Source organism: Ambystoma mexicanum, chromosome 3p (assembly GCF_040938575.1).
Source record: "Ambystoma mexicanum isolate Mex_15411 chromosome 3p, UKY_AmexF1_1, whole genome shotgun sequence".
NCBI lineage: Eukaryota > Metazoa > Chordata > Amphibia > Caudata > Ambystomatidae > Ambystoma > Ambystoma mexicanum.
Window position 1 is genome coordinate 244,977,102 of NC_090925.1, and position 19,566 is coordinate 244,996,667.

Consider the following 19,566-nt stretch of genomic DNA (forward strand, 5'->3'; position numbering starts at 1 on the left):
CTGGTAATGCCAATATAATGCTGTAACTGGCCCCAGGCATTTACCTGACCCTGTAAACGCCTCCACCCCCGTTAGGGTTTACTGCTTAAATAAAGACCCTAAGGATAAGGTAGCACATTGATGTTGAATGGCGTTTTCTGGTTTTTCCTCAGGTGTTCTGCTCTGCCAGGCCACAGCAGTCGCTACTTCCCTGAATTATGTATGGGAAATGACAATCAGTGGTGGGTGCCCCCCGCCCCTTCACCTCTCTCGCACCCTCTTCCTGTCAGGTGCAACCAGTGTCGTTTTTCAGAACTCAGAGGCCCTCTGCCTGTTGAAGATACAGCAGAGCTGGTGTTTCCTGGGAATGGGGTTAGAAAGGAGGCTAGGCGCGTGGGTCCTGTACCTCTACGAGAGAGGTAGCAGAGACGGAATGGGAGAGCAAGTGAGTACTTACTCCTGCGGAATGCCAGGCGCCCTATTCTATTCCCCTTGACCCAACCCACACATCGAAATACACTCCCTCGCCAATGCTGCTTTCGGTTTCTTGCCACTGGTTCCCAATGAGGAGGCACTAGGAACCATTTACCAATCGTGTGTGAGTGAGCTAAGCACAGTCACATTCACAGAGGACAGCCCTTCTGCATTGCATTATTCAAGATATCCCCCTGAACCCCTAGCACACACCCCTTCTGAACCCCCAGCACACATCCCCTCTGAACCCCTAGCACACATCCCCTATGGTCCCCCAGCACACACCCCCTCTGAACCCCCAGCTCACATCCCCTCTGGTCCCCTAGCACACATCCCCTCTGAACCCCCAGCACACATGCCCTATGAACCCTAGCACACATCCCCTCTGGTCCCCGAGCACACATCCCCTCTGAACCCCCAGCACAAATCCCCTCTGAACCCCAGCACACATCCCCTCTGGTCCCCCAGAACACACCCCCTCTGAACCCCCAGCTCACATCCCCTCTGGTCCCCTAGCACACATGCCCTCTGAACCCCTAGCACACACCCCCTCTGAACCCTAGCACACATCCCCTCTGGTCCCCCAGCACACACCCCCTCTGAACCCCCAGCTCACATCCCCTCTGGTCCCCTAGCACACATCTCCTCTGAACCCCGAGCACACATCCCCTCTGAACCCCCAGCACAAATCCCCTCTGAACCCTAGCACACACCCCCTCTGAACCCTAGCACACATCCCCTATGGTCCCCCAGCACACACCCCCTCTGAACCCCCAGCTCACATCCCCTCTGGTCCCCTAGCACACATCCCCTCTGAACCCCCAGCACACATCCCCTCTGGTCCCCTAGCACACATCTCCTCTGAACCCCGAGCACACATCTCCCTGAACCCCCAGCACAAATCCCCTCTGAACCCTAGAACACATCACCCCTGAACCCCTAGCACACATCCCTTGTGAACCTCCAGCGCACATCTCCTCTGAACCTCCAGCACACATCCCCTCTGAACCCCAGGCACACATCCCCTCTGAACCCCCAGCACACATCCCCTCTGAACCCCTAGTGCACATCCCCTCTGAACCCCTAGCACACATCCCCTCTGAAACTCCAGCACACATCCCCTCTGGTCCCCTAGCACACATCCCCTCTGAACCCCCAGCACACATCCCCTCTGGTCCCCTAGCTCACATCCCCTCTGAACCCCCAGCACACATCCCCTCTGGTCCCCTAGCACACATCTCCTCTGAACCCCGCGCACACATCCCCTCTGAACCCCCAGCACAAATCCCCTCTGAACCCCCAGCTCACATCCCCTCTGGTCCTCTAGCTCACATCCCCTCTGAACCCCCAGCACACATCCCCTCTGGTCCCCTAGCACACATCTCCTCTGAACCCCGAGCACACATCCCCTCTGAACCCCCAGCACAAATCCCCTCTGAACCCCCAGCACAAATCCCATCTGAACCATAGCACACATCACCCCTGAACCCCTAGCACACATCCCTTGTGAACCTCCAGCGCACATCCCCTCTGAACCTCCAGCACACATCCCCTCTGAACCCCCAGCACACATCCCCTCTGAACCCCCAGCACACATCCCCTCTGAACCCCTAGTGCACATCCCCTCTGAACCCCTAGCACACATCCCCTCTGAAACTCCAGCACACATCCCCTCTGGTCCCCTAGCACACATCCCCTCTGAACCCCCAGCACACATCCCCTTTGAACCCCTAGCACACCTACCCTCTGGTCCCCTAGCACACATCCCATTTGAACCCCTAGCACACATCCCCTCTGAATCCCGAGCACACATCCCCTCTAAACCCCTATCACACATCCCCTCTGAACCCCTAGCACACATCCCCTCTGAACCCCAAGTACACATGCCCTCTGAACCCCTATCACACATCCCCTCTGAACCCCAAGCACAAATCCCCTCTGAACCCTAGCACACATCACCCCTGAACCCCTAGCACACATCCCTTGTGAACCTCCAGCACACATCCCCTCTGAACCCCCAGCACACATCCCCTCTGAACCCCCAGCACACATTCGCTCTTAACCCCCAGCACACATCCCCTCTGAACCCCTAGTGCACATCCCCTCTGAACCCCTAGCACACATCCCCTCTGAAATTCCAGCCCACATCCCCTCTGGTCCCCTAGCACACATCCCCTCTGAACCCCCAGCACACATCCCCTTTGAACCCCTAGCACACATACCCTCTGGTCCCCTAGCACACATCCCATTTGAACCCCTAGCACACATCCCCTCTGAATCCCGAGCACACATACCCTCTGAACCCCTATCACACATCCCCTCTGAACCCCCAGCACAAATCCCCTCTGAACCCCTAGCACACATCACCCCTGAACCTCTATCACACATCCCCTCTGAACCCCCAGCACAAATCCCCTCTGAACCCCTAGCACACATCACCCCTGAACCCCTAACACACATCCCTTGTGAACCTCCAGCGCACATCCCCTCTGAACCCCCAGCACACATCCCCTCTGAACCCCCAGCACACATCCCCTCTGAACCCCTAGTGCACATCCCCTCTGAACCCCTAGCACACATCCCCTCAGAAACTCCAGCACACATACCCTCTGGTCCCCTAGCACACATCCCATGTGAACCCCTAGCACACATCCCCTCTGAATCCCGAGCACACATCCCCTCTGAACCCCTATCACACATCCCTTCTGAACCCCTAGCACACATCCCCTCTGTACCCCAAGTACACATGCCCTCTGAACCCCTAGCACACATCCAGTCTGAACCCCCAGCACACATCCCCTCTGAACCCCGGCACACATTCCCTCTGAACCCCTAGCACACATCCCCTCTGAAACCCTAGCACACACCCCCCCTGAACCCCTAGCACTGTAAGTGATTTCAATCCGGCGCTTCGCCTAAGTCAAAGCCTAGCGTGCAATGCACAACTGAAATCCTTATTTATTTATTTGTGTCTAAAAGTTCTTTTATTCTGAACGATGTACCACTTATATCATGCCCCTCTCTTGGAACTCCCCCTAACCTCCCCCCGGTCACACTGAACCAGGAATCGGGCTGGTTTGCAAAGTTAAAATATTTATTTATGTAGTTCACAATATAATCACACTATGTTTAATGGTTATTCAATAATCACCAACGGGGTGAGGTAACACTAAGCAATCTCTTTAATCACAAGGAGTAATAATGAGCAAAAACAATGTAGCACAGAATTAATACTTTTTGCGTGAGTGTGTTCAATCAAATGATAATGTGGTTACTATTTCCCCCTGCGCACCCCTCAACCCCCCAAAATGCAATATAAAGAGATAGAAGGAGAGAGAACAGATATTCAGGAATGCAGACTTCCAACAAAATATCAATCCCAATTTCCCCCCAGCAACACGAGAGAGAAACAGAACATACACAAAACTCCCTTTTGTGTATGTTCTGTAGTTTGTGTTGTGTACACCTTGTGTTAATTATACCCTGGACTATTCTCTGTCCCGGGTGCACCTCACTTCAACTGTAGGTCCGTCCTACTATCATTTGCAACTGTGCCTTTATGTGGGTTTGTTACCTCTACACTATAGAGGCTGATATTCATTTGATATTTTCACTGTATTTAATCACTACTTGTCCGTTCGGTCAACTTATTTTCACGCTTATCGAAAGTTCTGTAAAATAACTGTGAAATTGAAAAGATTCTGTGTGTTTGAAATAAATGTATATGTTCAGAATCACACAACCGCTTATAGGATCTCCCATCCTGATTATTTTTTCTATTTTATGTGTACCTACCTGGGTATATCAGGACCCCGCCAGGCGCCCTAAATATTCACAATAAGTTTGGGCCCTTTGAAGGCGTGTTTCCTGAAACTAAAGCGGATGGGGCGGAGCGGCTGGTGAGGCTCATGGAAGGCATGTGTACGTGGAAAGTGACCCAAGGCGGCGCAAGCACCTCTGAAATCCCCTGTTGCAGAAAGTCAGGCGTGAGGTTCATCAGATAAGATGGGCTTTCAGCTCTTTGCAGAAACACAGGAAGATGACTTCCTCCCAACGTGACGTGGGGGAGAGAGGGGTGGCCCTCCCTAGGCTTGGTGGTTGGGTAGTGAATCTTCATCCTCCAAGGAAGCGGGTCACAGTCAGAGGAGCAGAGAGCAGGGGTAGGGACATGCCGATAGGAACCCTGGAGATTTCTGGCTAGGCCTCTGCACCCAGGCCAGAGATAGGCACGGGCCAATCTGGAAATCTGGAGATTTCCCGGTAGGCCTCAGCACCCTGGCCAGGGGTATGGACGGGCCGATAGGGAACCCTGGAGATTTCGGGCTAGGTGTCTGCACGCTGGCCAGGGGTGGACTGGCCTGTAGGGAACTCTGGAGATTTCCGGATAGGCCTCAGCACCCTGGGAAGGGGTGGGGACGGGCCGATAGGAACCCTGGAGATTTCCAGCTAGGCCTCTGCACCCTGGCCAGAGGTAGGGTAGGGCCGATAGGGAACCCTGGAGATTTCCGGCTAGGCCTCAGCACCCTGGCCAGGGGTAGGGACGGGCTGATGGGGAACTCTGCACATTTCCCCCGTAGGCCTCTGCACCCTGGCCAGGGGTATGCACAGGCCGATAGGGGACCCTGAAGATTTCCGGGTAGGCCTCTGCACCCTGGTCAGGGGTAGGGGCGGGCCGATAGGGAATCCTGGAGATTTCCGGTAGGCCTCTGCACCCTTGCCAGGGGTGGACTGGCCTGTAGGGAACTCTGTAGATTTCCCCAGTAGGCCTCTGCACCGTGGGCCTCTTTTGTGTGGTAAGCTGTTTTATTTCCAAATGTTCTCATAGGAAATGGGTGGCTTTGTTCAAAATGTGTAATATGGAGCCATTATGAAAATTATTTCCAAGGCCACTTTTGGTTTCCAGTCCACCCCTGAGACAGGGCTTCTTAGTCTTACAGGTCAAGAGGGACTGTGACCTTTGGCTACTTATACTTAATGAACTTTCCTCTTGTGTTCACTCTGCTTTATTATTTAAGTGCTTTGTTTTTTTTGCGGGTTTCAATGTTTTTACTGTACGTGCAATGTTTAACCTATACAGCATGTCATTATCCCCCACTGAGTTGGTGAATTATACATTTTATTGATGAAGTAAAAATGATTTTTAAAAACTTGAAACAGTGCTTTGGCCTTAGACATACAGAGTTTTTTCGGAGTAGTTACTCTCCCAGCCATTGCTAGTAATGTGACGCAGACTTCATAGAGAAACGGGAAACTCAAGGAATGGGCTGTTTCCCCTGTATTTCCATTGCTTATATCATGACCTCGCTATTGGTTTGCTCTCATATTTCCTTATAATTCAAGAGAAAATCTTCAGCAACTCAGTCGCACAAGTGCAAAGTTTTGGTATTGTAATCCCTAAATGGTTGAAACGTCCATGGCAAGTAAATATTGACCATTACTTCACCACTTTGGTGGCTTTCCTTTTTATTTTGTGGGGGACCCCATTAGTGAAATTCACACATTAAAATAAAATCAAACCATACATAAGACCTTATGAAGCGCTTGGTTATAGAATCAAACTCGCGTGAAGGAGGTGGAAGAGGGGGCGGGTACAAGATGGCTCCCTTTGTCTCCCCTCCCATTTCCCCAATACTGTGTATGCTTCGGGGTATTGGGATCGTGGCGTGCCACCAATCCTCTGCTCCAGTCATCTGATGCTTTTCCATGTTCCTGGATCACCTATTCTGTCTTTTGATTCTATTTTTCGCAGATCCGGTCCGACAAAGACAAGAGCAGCCAAATCAGATACAGCATCACAGGTGTGGGTGCAGACCAGCCCCCCATGGAGGTCTTCAGCATCGACCCCATCTCCGGCAAGATGTCTGTGACGAAGCCTCTGGACCGAGAGGAGCGCTCATCGTACCATGTGAGCCTGATCCACTGTCTGATGGGTTCACATTGACGGGGTTGTCGCCGGGATGCAGAGCTCTTGCCCCAAAATGTTTAACACTGATGGGGAAGGAATTCCTGTTTGGGGATCAAGAAGTAATGACTCTGCATACTATGGGCTTCTATGTGATTTGGCCAAAAAGATTTTTTTGAGTTCAATTTCATCTGTTTTTTTGTTTTTTTGTGGGTTGATTTTCCTACAAATGTATGCGAGTGGAGCCCACAATAGCAATCGGGGACAAGAACAATTTTAAAAACCCTCACCGGGTACAGGCTCCACTGTTAGATCCTCAATATTTTTTATCACACAAAAACAGGTATAGAGCAAACTTAAGTGCATACTTGAGTTTTTCATACAACCAATAAATGAATCCACTGATTCTGTCCCTAGTCAGAAGCACCCTCTATCCCTGTAGGGTAGTGCTGTCCCTGGGTCAATGGTGGTGTGCCACCTATCTAATAGAATAGAGGGAGATAAGCTGTCCCTATCCCTGTAGGGTAGTGCTGTCCCTGGGTCAATGGTGGTGTGCCACCTATCTAATAGAATAGAGGGAGAGAAGCTGTCCCTATCCCTGTAGGGTAGTGCTGTCCCGGGGTCAATGGTGGTGTGCCACCTATCTAATAGAATAGAGGGAGAGAAGCTGTCCCTATCCCTGTAGGGTAGTGCTGTCCCTGGGTCAATGGTGGTGTGCCACCTATCTAATAGAATAGAGGCAGAGAAGCTGTCCCTATCCCTGTAGGGTAGTGCTGTCCCCGGGTCAATGGTGGTGTGCCACCTATCTAATAGAATAGAGGCAGAGAAGCTGTCCCTATCCCTGTAGGGTAGTGCTGTCCCCGGGTCAATGGTGGTGTGCCACCTATCTAATAGAATAGAGGCAGAGAAGCTGTCCCTATCCCTGTAGGGTAGTGCTGTCCCCGGGTCAATGGTGGTGTGCCACCTATCTAATAGAATAGAGGGAGAGAAGCTGTCCCTATCCCTGTAGGGTAGTGCTGTCCCCGGGTCAATGGTGGTGTGCCACCTATCTAATAGAATAGAGGCAGAGAAGCTGTCCCTATCCCTGTAGGGTAGTGCTGTCCCCGGGTCAATGGTGGTGTGCCACCTATCTAATAGAATAGAGGCAGAGAAGCTGTACCTATCCCTGTAGGGTAGTGCTGTCCCCGGGTCAATGGTGGTGTGCCACCTATCTAATAGAATAGAGGGAGAGAAGCTGTCCCTATCCCTGTAGGGTAGTGCTGTCCCCGGGTCAATGGTGGTGTGCCACCTATCTAATAGAATAGAGGCAGAGAAGCTGTCCCTATCCCTGTAGGGTAGTGCTGTCCCCGGGTCAATGGTGGTGTGCCACCTATCTAATAGAATAGAGGGAGATAAGCTGTCCCTATCCCTGTAGGGTAGTGCTGTCCCCGGGTCAATGGGGGTGTGCCACCTATCTAATAGAATAGAGGCAGAGAAGCTGTCCCTATCCCTGTAGGGTAGTGCTGTCCCCGGGTCAATGGTGGTGTGCCACCTATCTAATAGAATAGAGGCAGAGAAGCTGTCCCTATCCCTGTAGGGTAGTGCTGTCCCCGGGTCAATGGTGGTGTGCCACCTATCTAATAGAATAGAGGGAGATAAGCTGTCCCTATCTAAAACAGCCTGCTAATCACAAAATATCTAAAAACAATTCAGTCAATACCCAACCTTTTAACATTCTGGACATTTCAAAGGGGATGTTGTCGTTTGGCACCAAGCCAATCTTTATTCACCCACAACGGAGCGTGCACATGGGGAGCAAGGTCCGGGACCAAAGGTCAAGGCGGGATAAAAAATAGAAGTGAAACGAAATGAAACCAATTTCGGGTGAAACAAGTTAATTAATAAAATAGCTGTTCACTGTTGCAGCTCAAATATGACTGTCATCTGAGGAGTTAAATCAACAGAGTGTCATTAATGCTACATCGGCAAGAGAGCCGGTAAAGGTAGTTGATTCAAACGCATAGTATCCCAGCATTTTTTAAGCATATCATTGCAGGAAAAAGGTTGACTGGTTTCAATGACAGCCCACTCATAAGCCCACTACATTTATTCACCTTAACCCAGCCCACACATATACTTGCAGCACAATTCATTACATTAAATTCAATGAAGTCAAATGCGACCAAATCTTCAGCTGTAAAACCTTCCTATCCCAATGATGGATGGGCCTGCAATGGATGGGCCTGCAATGGATGGGCCTGGCTGCACCCTGTTGATGATACTGCACACTTTATTCAGCTCAAAATGCAAAAGAAAAGGTTAACATTCACAAACTCAATGAATACACCATATAAGGTGAGATGAGAGGGTGCAGCAATGCATAAGCGTGAAAATCAGTGTAGCCAGTTGGCAGTGGGTCCTAAATCCTCTCTATTCCCTCTGCACCTCTGATCTTTGCCCCACACACATCACTACTTCCTTTGTATATGTTCTTCCTGTTTTTTCCTTCCCAGTTGCGCAACTGTCCAAGATGAGGGTGATTTAAACAATGCTGCCGTAACTCTGCCGCATTCAAGTTCCTCCAGGGCCGGCTGAAGATATGTCAGAGCCAGTGGGGACCCATTTGAACATGATGGACAAGGGCCCCCCTTGGCTACAGCTGGCAAAATAGTCTAAGTCCCACATGGCGTGCCTAAATTGCAATGCAGTCAAAAGAATGCTGCAGGGTGCAGATTGGGCAAGCAGCCAGCAGGGAGCTGAAACTTTAAATGTCCACTGAATCGCTGTTTGTCAGCCAGTGTCTAAGACAGATGAAACAGGAATAAAAGGGATGAGAAGAATGCTGCTTGATACAGATAATTCCAAAAGAGGAGATGGCCTGAAGGTGCCAGCAAAGGCAACCTGTAAAGTGCGCTAAAGCGCACACTACTAATGTAGAGGAAACCAGAGTAAAAAAGCATCAAGGCGACAAGAACCCCGCTGGATACTGACAAGCTCAGGGAGGTGACACCCTGTAACATATGCCCTGTAAAGGTTTATGGTGCTGTGTCATGAAGCTGCCATCACGGGGAAGCTGCTCAGGGACGCTCCCCAGGCTGGGAACCGATTTCAACAGAGATGGTTGAAAGCCCTGACTGCGTCCCCGAGTTTCTCAAATAAAATATATTAATACATTTAAAATGATGGGCACACAACCAGACCCATGCAGGCATTGAAATCCTTTTCCGGGGACCTGGCTACTCCTGTCAGACCTGCTTCTTCTAAATTTCGGGAGCAATTTGGTCCTCTGTTAAGCTTTTAGGGAGTGAAAAAATCCTCCAACACCACTGGAGTGGCAGATGTTGCATCTCATGCAAATCCTAAAGCTGCCCAAATAGGTATGTATGATTCATGGTTACAAACATTTTAATATTAGGTTGAGTGTTGGGAAAATGAATTGAGTATCAAACCCAGTCTGCATCATGTATTTAGTTGCTCAAGCATACAAACATTTTATCACATAAATATGTGCCAAATATAAAGATATGTTGTCATTAATGTGGCTGCAAAATGCTCTTTGATTTTATGCAAAGCAGCCAGGGACCCTCACTACTGCTATTTGTCATACTCCCCTTTCTCATAGTGGCACAAGAGCAGTTTATATTGGAATGATAACCTGCAATCAGAAATTAATTGATATGGTTATTCTAGCTTTTGGCCATGTGCTTTGTTTAGTAGTGTAACATTGTAGTTATGACTATAACATATAGTGGAGATGTTCATTTTAAATGACTATTGAAACATTTTTAAAAAGCAGGTTTACAATGCCTATAATACACAACGTTTTATCTCTGAAAATATTCTTTCTTCTTGGAAAGGGCCATGCTCAGATTAAAACTAGTGATCCTTTTCTTCTGTGAGCACAAGGCAACCTTCAATTGTAGGTGCTTGCCACTGATTTGTTGGTTGTGCTGCTGAGGCCACATATGTGTTGCAGCATGCACAAACACAAATTACTAAGAACACATTTAAACTAACACACACAGTTGCAAGCCCTGCAACCTGGTCCGCTGGTTCCTTGCAAGGTCTTTCAGAATCCCAACAGCAGCGATTAGCCTATATGATCCCTATGACCTCTCCCAGGATGGACCATGTGCCCTCTGTGTGATGGAGACATTCCTGCAGGACACACACAAGAACAGTGCATGTCCCCAAATACCAGGGAAGCTCCCACTTCAGGGATCCCTCTGTAGCCGCTGCTCTCCATCATTTAACCATAACAAACACAGAACCACTCCCCCACTCCTCCAATAGATCTGTGTTTTTGTCTAGTCACGCTGCTGTCAGCAACTCTAAATGCATATCTGACAATGCAACTTCCTGTCAGCAACACCAAATGCATACCTGACAATTCAACTTCTTGTCAGCAACGCCAAATGCAAACCTGGCAATGCAACTTCCTGTCAGCAAAGCCAAATGCATACCTGACAATGCAACTTCCTGTCAGCAAAGCCAAATGCATACCTGACAATGCAACTTCCTGTTAGCAATGCCAAATGCATACCCGACATTGCAACTTCCTGTCAGCGACGCCAGATGCATACCTGATAATGCAACTTCCAGCCACAGTGAAAGAGAGAGAAAGAGAGGGAGAGAGAGAGAGAGAGAGAGAGAGAGGACGGCAGAGAGAGACAGAAAGAATATGCAGAAATAGAGAGAAAGTAATTTCTGTGTTTGATACACCGGGTGCCGTCATTAAGACCAGTGCTTTAGGTGGCATGCAAAATTGAGCCAAGGTTCCTACGGGGCGTGGCCCAAAAGGGTCATTGCCTGGCAGGTGGCTGGTGCAGCAATCTACAGGCAAAACGTACCTGACCTGAATTCCGCCTGTTAGGCCACGCCCCTTTTCAACAACACCCCCATAAGAGCCCTGGCTCGATTTTGCAAAAGGCCGCATTCAGTTCAGGTAAGTGGTGCCTCTTAATTGCGGCACCAACCCTCTGCCAGGCCACGCCCCTTTGCATCGATCACTGCATCAAAAAGGTGCCTGGCGGGGGTCAGCGACACAATTCATGAAGAAAAGGCGAGGCTTTTTTTAAAAACCTGAAGCGCTTGCTCATAAGCGAGAACTTCAGGCTTTAGAAAAAAGGCCTGGGCTTCTAGTGGCTTGCTGAGCTCGGCTAATCCAGGGGACTTTAGTGAGCCGTCTCAGTTGCAATTATTAGAGACTGCCAGGCCTCTGACACAGCCAGCCCCCGCTCACTTAAAGCCCTGATTAAGACTATGATTCATGATTTTGCGCATTCCATTGTGGCATCATGCTCTCATCATCCTCCATGGCGTTCTAGGGGACAGGAAGGAATTTCGACTGTCAGTTTCTGCATGTGACGGGAAACTGCTGCTTTCCTTTCACAAGTGCATTTGCTAAAGTGGAAAAGGTGGGAGCCGAAGTGGGCTGCGTCATTGTGTCTGCAGCATGCACCGTCTATTTCATGCACCGCCCACGCATGCTCTTAAGTCACGTGCGTCTGCTTGGCGTAGACTGGTTATGGGTGAAAGCAACACTTCAGTCCGCCACTTATGCCTGTTCTAGTCGTGCATTACGTGAAAGAGGAGACCTCGGCGCCCACACATAATAGAATAGAGGCAGAGAAGCTGTCCCTATCCCTGTAGGGTAGTGCTGTCCCCGGGTCAATGGTGGTGTGCCACCTATCTAATAGAATAGAGGGAGATAAGCTGTCCCTATCCCTGTAGGGTAGTGCTGTCCCCGGGTCAATGGGGGTGTGCCACCTATCTAATAGAATAGAGGCAGAGAAGCTGTCCCTATCCCTGTAGGGTAGTGCTGTCCCCGGGTCAATGGTGGTGTGCCACCTATCTAATAGAATAGAGGGAGATAAGCTGTCCCTATCTAAAACAGCCTGCTAATCACAAAATATCTAAAAACAATTCAGTCAATACCCAACCTTTTAACATTCTGGACATTTCAAAGGGGATGTTGTCGTTTGGCACCAAGCCAATCTTTATTCACCCACAACGGAGCGTGCACATGGGGAGCAAGGTCCGGGACCAAAGGTCAAGGCGGGATAAAAAATAGAAGTGAAACGAAATGAAACCAATTTCGGGTGAAACAAGTTAATTAATAAAATAGCTGTTCACTGTTGCAGCTCAAATATGACTGTCATCTGAGGAGTTAAATCAACAGAGTGTCATTAATGCTACATCGGCAAGAGAGCCGGTAAAGGTAGTTGATTCAAACGCATAGTATCCCAGCATTTTTTAAGCATATCATTGCAGGAAAAAGGTTGACTGGTTTCAATGACAGCCCACTCATAAGCCCACTACATTTATTCACCTTAACCCAGCCCACACATATACTTGCAGCACAATTCATTACATTAAATTCAATGAAGTCAAATGCGACCAAATCTTCAGCTGTAAAACCTTCCTATCCCAATGATGGATGGGCCTGCAATGGATGGGCCTGCAATGGATGGGCCTGGCTGCACCCTGTTGATGATACTGCACACTTTATTCAGCTCAAAATGCAAAAGAAAAGGTTAACATTCACAAACTCAATGAATACACCATATAAGGTGAGATGAGAGGGTGCAGCAATGCATAAGCGTGAAAATCAGTGTAGCCAGTTGGCAGTGGGTCCTAAATCCTCTCTATTCCCTCTGCACCTCTGATCTTTGCCCCACACACATCACTACTTCCTTTGTATATGTTCTTCCTGTTTTTTCCTTTCCAGTTGCGCAACTGTCCAAGATGAGGGTGATTTAAACAATGCTGCCGTAACTCTGCCGCATTCAAGTTCCTCCAGGGCCGGCTGAAGATATGTCAGAGCCAGTGGGGACCCATTTGAACATGATGGACAAGGGCCCCCCTTGGCTACAGCTGGCAAAATAGTCTAAGTCCCACATGGCGTGCCTAAATTGCAATGCAGTCAAAAGAATGCTGCAGGGTGCAGATTGGGCAAGCAGCCAGCAGGGAGCTGAAACTTTAAATGTCCACTGAATCGCTGTTTGTCAGCCAGTGTCTAAGACAGATGAAACAGGAATAAAAGGGATGAGAAGAATGCTGCTTGATACAGATAATTCCAAAAGAGGAGATGGCCTGAAGGTGCCAGCAAAGGCAACCTGTAAAGTGCGCTAAAGCGCACACTACTAATGTAGAGGAAACCAGAGTAAAAAAGCATCAAGGCGACAAGAACCCCGCTGGATACTGACAAGCTCAGGGAGGTGACACCCTGTAACATATGCCCTGTAAAGGTTTATGGTGCTGTGTCATGAAGCTGCCATCACGGGGAAGCTGCTCAGGGACGCTCCCCAGGCTGGGAACCGATTTCAACAGAGATGGTTGAAAGCCCTGACTGCGTCCCCGAGTTTCTCAAATAAAATATATTAATACATTTAAAATGATGGGCACACAACCAGACCCATGCAGGCATTGAAATCCTTTTCCGGGGACCTGGCTACTCCTGTCAGACCTGCTTCTTCTAAATTTCGGGAGCAATTTGGTCCTCTGTTAAGCTTTTAGGGAGTGAAAAAATCCTCCAACACCACTGGAGTGGCAGATGTTGCATCTCATGCAAATCCTAAAGCTGCCCAAATAGGTATGTATGATTCATGGTTACAAACATTTTAATATTAGGTTGAGTGTTGGGAAAATGAATTGAGTATCAAACCCAGTCTGCATCATGTATTTAGTTGCTCAAGCATACAAACATTTTATCACATAAATATGTGCCAAATATAAAGATATGTTGTCATTAATGTGTCTGCAAAATGCTCTTTGATTTTATGCAAAGCAGCCAGGGACCCTCACTACTGCTATTTGTCATACTCCCCTTTCTCATAGTGGCACAAGAGCAGTTTATATTGGAATGATAACCTGCAATCAGAAATTAATTGATATGGTTATTCTAGCTTTTGGCCATGTGCTTTGTTTAGTAGTGTAACATTGTAGTTATGACTATAACATATAGTGGAGATGTTCATTTTAAATGACTATTGAAACATTTTTAAAAAGCAGGTTTACAATGCCTATAATACACAACGTTTTATCTCTGAAAATATTCTTTCTTCTTGGAAAGGGCCATGCTCAGATTAAAACTAGTGATCCTTTTCTTCTGTGAGCACAAGGCAACCTTCAATTGTAGGTGCTTGCCACTGATTTGTTGGTTGTGCTGCTGAGGCCACATATGTGTTGCAGCATGCACAAACACAAATTACTAAGAACACATTTAAACTAACACACACAGTTGCAAGCCCTGCAACCTGGTCCGCTGGTTCCTTGCAAGGTCTTTCAGAATCCCAACAGCAGCGATTAGCCTATATGATCCCTATGACCTCTCCCAGGATGGACCATGTGCCCTCTGTGTGATGGAGACATTCCTGCAGGACACACACAAGAACAGTGCATGTCCCCAAATACCAGGGAAGCTCCCACTTCAGGGATCCCTCTGTAGCCGCTGCTCTCCATCATTTAACCATAACAAACACAGAACCACTCCCCCACTCCTCCAATAGATCTGTGTTTTTGTCTAGTCACGCTGCTGTCAGCAACTCTAAATGCATATCTGACAATGCAACTTCCTGTCAGCAACACCAAATGCATACCTGACAATTCAACTTCTTGTCAGCAACGCCAAATGCAAACCTGGCAATGCAACTTCCTGTCAGCAAAGCCAAATGCATACCTGACAATGCAACTTCCTGTCAGCAAAGCCAAATGCATACCTGACAATGCAACTTCCTGTTAGCAATGCCAAATGCATACCCGACATTGCAACTTCCTGTCAGCGACGCCAGATGCATACCTGATAATGCAACTTCCAGCCACAGTGAAAGAGAGAGAAAGAGAGGGAGAGAGAGAGAGAGAGAGAGAGAGGACGGCAGAGAGAGACAGAAAGAATATGCAGAAATAGAGAGAAAGTAATTTCTGTGTTTGATACACCGGGTGCCGTCATTAAGACCAGTGCTTTAGGTGGCATGCAAAATTGAGCCAAGGTTCCTACGGGGCGTGGCCCAAAAGGGTCATTGCCTGGCAGGTGGCTGGTGCAGCAATCTACAGGCAAAACGTACCTGACCTGAATTCCGCCTGTTAGGCCACGCCCCTTTTCAACAACACCCCCATAAGAGCCCTGGCTCGATTTTGCAAAAGGCCGCATTCAGTTCAGGTAAGTGGTGCCTCTTAATTGCGGCACCAACCCTCTGCCAGGCCACGCCCCTTTGCATCGATCACTGCATCAAAAAGGTGCCTGGCGGGGGTCAGCGACACAATTCATGAAGAAAAGGCGAGGCTTTTTTTAAAATCCTGAAGCGCTTGCTCATAAGCGAGAACTTCAGGCTTTAGAAAAAAGGCCTGGGCTTCTAGTGGCTTGCTGAGCTCGGCTAATCCAGGGGACGTTAGTGAGCCGTCTCAGGTGCAATTATTAGAGACTGCCAGGCCTCTGACACAGCCAGCCCCCGCTCACTTAAAGCCCTGATTAAGACTATGATTCATGATTTTGCGCATTCCATTGTGGCATCATGCTCTCATCATCCTCCATGGCGTTCTAGGGGACAGGAAGGAATTTCGACTGTCAGTTTCTGCACGTGACGGGAAACTGCTGCTTTCCCTTCACAAGTGCATTTGATAAAGTGGAAAAGGTGGGAGCCGAAGTGGGCTGCGTCATTGTGTCTGCAGCATGCACCGTCTATTTCATGCACCGCCCACGCATGCTCTTAAGTCACGTGCGTCTGCTTGGCGTAGACTGGTTATGGGTGAAAGCAACACTTCAGTCCGCCACTTATGCCTGTTCTAGTCGTGCATTACGTGAAAGAGGAGACCTCGGCGCCCACACACACACACACACGCCGAACAGAACGCTCACGGCCGGCAGTGCAGCGCGTGCTATTCAGTGCCTGGCACTGAGGCAACAAAGACCCCACCGCAGGTACAGAAATGAGCTGAAAGCCGCGTTGGATGAGTGCATGAACGCTCGGCTCCCGCGCCAAACCTTCACTGTGTAAACCGGAAGTCGAAAACAGCTTGTGCAACAGCTCACCTCTGCATCCGAGCCATTATTGTCTGTTGCTTTGTCCCCCTCTTTTCTGTGTTCCACATTCTCCGCTCAGTGCTTTTACATAGCCTTCACATGGCCCCTATGAAACCACCAAAATGTAAATCTCTCTCTATATAAAGCAGAGCATCCGTTAGTTTGATCCTTGTACAATTCCACACTGGTCCGCCAATCTGCACCAAATGTGGCATGGTTACCTGTTAGGACCTTCTGGACATTACTGGCTACATGACATTTGGACACCCCAACCCCTTTGCCCGGATTCCAGACCCTTCACACATGAGACAGTTGCTTGAAATTGGCGAAACGTCAATGTGGTCTTAAGCGTCTCGACATGAGGAGCACAACTCGATGTCCAACAAACCACGCTTCAAGGCCCTAAAATGCAGCGTTTCTGATATATTTGCAACGCACTGCACCACGCCGGATACATTTTAATTTTGTGTAATTTCTTTGCCTTTCTCTTCCCACATGCCTTCCAAAAAGCAAAAATCTGTTGGGTAAATGAATCCAAAATCAAAGAAAATCTGATTATTAAGGGCTTGTCTACAGAACCCGTGCAGAGTACGGGCACTTTTTGATAGTAACTATATATTACTTTTAAACAAAGTTCCTTGGATCGGAGGAGTTTCAACGTTTGACACCCAAAGGCCTTGAGGGCATGGCTGTGCTCTGAAGCAGCCCCAGTGACAGGCACCACAGTATACACCCCCGCAGAGCCATAAGACAGCATGCTGCCACACCAGTCAGTTGGCAGCACCACCTGCTTGGACCAGATGGAAGGATCCTGGGCAGGGAGCGCGCAGAATTATAAATTGGGAGAGAGAAGAATGCTTGGGTCCAGCCCTTCATTCCCCAGGATCGGTCCAGGGGGATATATGGTGACCGCCGTGAACCGACCGAACCCCCAATCCCGTTCCCCCTAGCCCTGTGCACCTGGCAGATCAATGAGCACCCCCATGGCAACTTCACTGCTCCGCGCAAACAATCCCTCTGGCCAGTTCTCCAATTGTTTGAGTCCAGTAAACAATTAGCTGCAATGTGCTAAACATACCGCCACAGCGCACCTGACCTACAGATTAATAGCACTTCACCCACCCGCGCACCCTTGGCACCTTGTCGCTTACAATTCCAACATTCACTTGGCACTGGATGGGAATGGTAGGTTTTGGCGCAATACATTTTGTCGAGGGAGAATTTGTCATATTTTTTACAATGGATTTTGCCCCATATATATGTAGGATGTGGGTTTAGGAAAATAATTAATGTAGGGCGATAAAGCGGGCCTCCTCCCTCATATAAACGTTGCAAAATCAACCCGTCAACAAAAAAATCCGATGAATTCTCCTTCGAGGAAATGTATTTGAGCAAATCACCCTAAACCACACTGGACAACCTTTCATAAGTAGTTTTACACATCTCCAGTTTATATAGCGTATAACCCAGCATAGAATCTGCTGTGTTATTCTCAAATGCCAGTGACAGCTGCCAACAGGGTTATTTTGTGTCTTTCCCTCTTTCTACACCCGTCACTGTAACACTTGCCTTTTCCTCATTGTGTCCCTCAAGTCGTGCAGCCCACCGCTCTTTGATCCAGCCAGCTTTGGCACCTGGGCTCCATACATCATCGACTGTACTGCAGGGCCTGCATTGGCACCTTGCTCCTCTCGCACAGTGAGTCAGTTGACATGTTCAGACACCTCATGCACACACATACATTTCCATCCCCATCACTGATACCTTGACCCACTCTGCCAACCGACCGTCCACCAGAACCTACCCAAGTCAGAAGAAACACCTCCCTACCATGAAAGCTGCACCATCTTGCCTTTTATTCAATATCATGTTATTTTTTATTTATTTATTGGCATTTTATGGTTAGTATGTTACAAACCTTTTTGCCTTTAGTATTAATACATACATATTCCTGAAAAAACAAAAGACGACTAGAGATAAAAGTATGTACATTTAGCAATTATGAATAAAAACATATCTTAAAACAATTGAGAATGGCCTTAATTGCTTTGTTTTCCTCAGCCTGGATAGTCCAAAAGATGTCGATTATTAGTTTTCAATTGATGTTAACTTCTTGAGTCTCTTACAGATTACTAGTATTAGTTTAACCAGGGCTATTGTAAGTCGCAGACGTGGACCTCTCAAGAGCTCCAACCACCAATCTTCAGCTATTCGAAAAGCATTATGCATTGTGAATTCCGTCATCAATCGAAATCTAGGTTCAATGAATTTGGTGCAATATAATACCAGATGTTTGATTGTTTCTGTGGTGCCATTTTTCTGGCACAATCTACAGTTTTGGTTCTCTGTTACTCGTTTGGTTAACATTTCACCAGTGGGGAACAGGTTTAACCTAAACTTCAGGTATTGGTCTCTAAACAATGCGTTAGGAAAAATTTCCAGATATCGAGGAATAGTATGTAAGGCTCTTCCTTCTGGGAAAGATCTGCCATATAGCTTGAACTTTTGCCTTTCATTTTCCGTGGTAATCCAATCGCTCCTGTATAGCTTGTTCTTGATCTTATCTGGGTTCTCTACCAGTTTCTGGTCGGACTCATCTAAATCAGCTGTTATCGCTTGGCAGATGGTCCTCCATTCTTGTAGTGTATGATTAATGTTTTTCTTGAGCGCCTCATTTAATACTTCAAAGCCAGATTTCCGTAGGGGGGGTCTAAGCACTTGCAATAAAGGGCGAGTGATTTCCATACTATGATAGCTTTTAATGAAGTCAGCCCTGGTTTCTACCTTGCCTGCAGGGAACCATCCCACACCACCACCACGAAAGACTCCACACTTCTTCGGCAAAGATCTCACAACAGAGAGTCACTTCTTCTATCATGGACCCCGCCCTGCAATCACCCTCTAATTCAACAGGCTGCACAGACACCTCTCCACACTCATAATCGCCAGGCTCACTGCCCCAACCTCCCATTGGCCACTTTGTCCTCCACGGGGGCTTTGACGCATACTCAATGCCCTTTAGTGCAGATAAATCCTCACTCTGTGCTGCCATGTACCCTAGCTCGTCAATCGCTGCAATTCTTCCAGCCTACATTTTACTAGTGCTCTCATTACTCGCACCTTACCTACTAAATATCCCTAATGCAACATCGCCTTGTCTCAATTGCTTGTGAGCTAATGGCCCTTGGAGCGTGCAGCTGTTACTCGATGG

The 19,566-nt window shown here is 48.2% G+C and overlaps 1 protein-coding gene across 1 annotated transcript in view; it reads left to right on the forward strand.

Annotated features, from left to right (window-relative positions):
• CDH4 (cadherin 4) overlaps window positions 1–19,566 on the forward strand; it is a 964,675-nt gene that overhangs the window by 442,190 nt on the left and 502,919 nt on the right. The window contains exon 3 of the mRNA XM_069650710.1: window positions 6,203–6,358. Coding sequence (XP_069506811.1) covers window positions 6,203–6,358 — 156 coding nt within the window. The remainder of the gene's footprint in view (window positions 1–6,202; window positions 6,359–19,566) is intronic.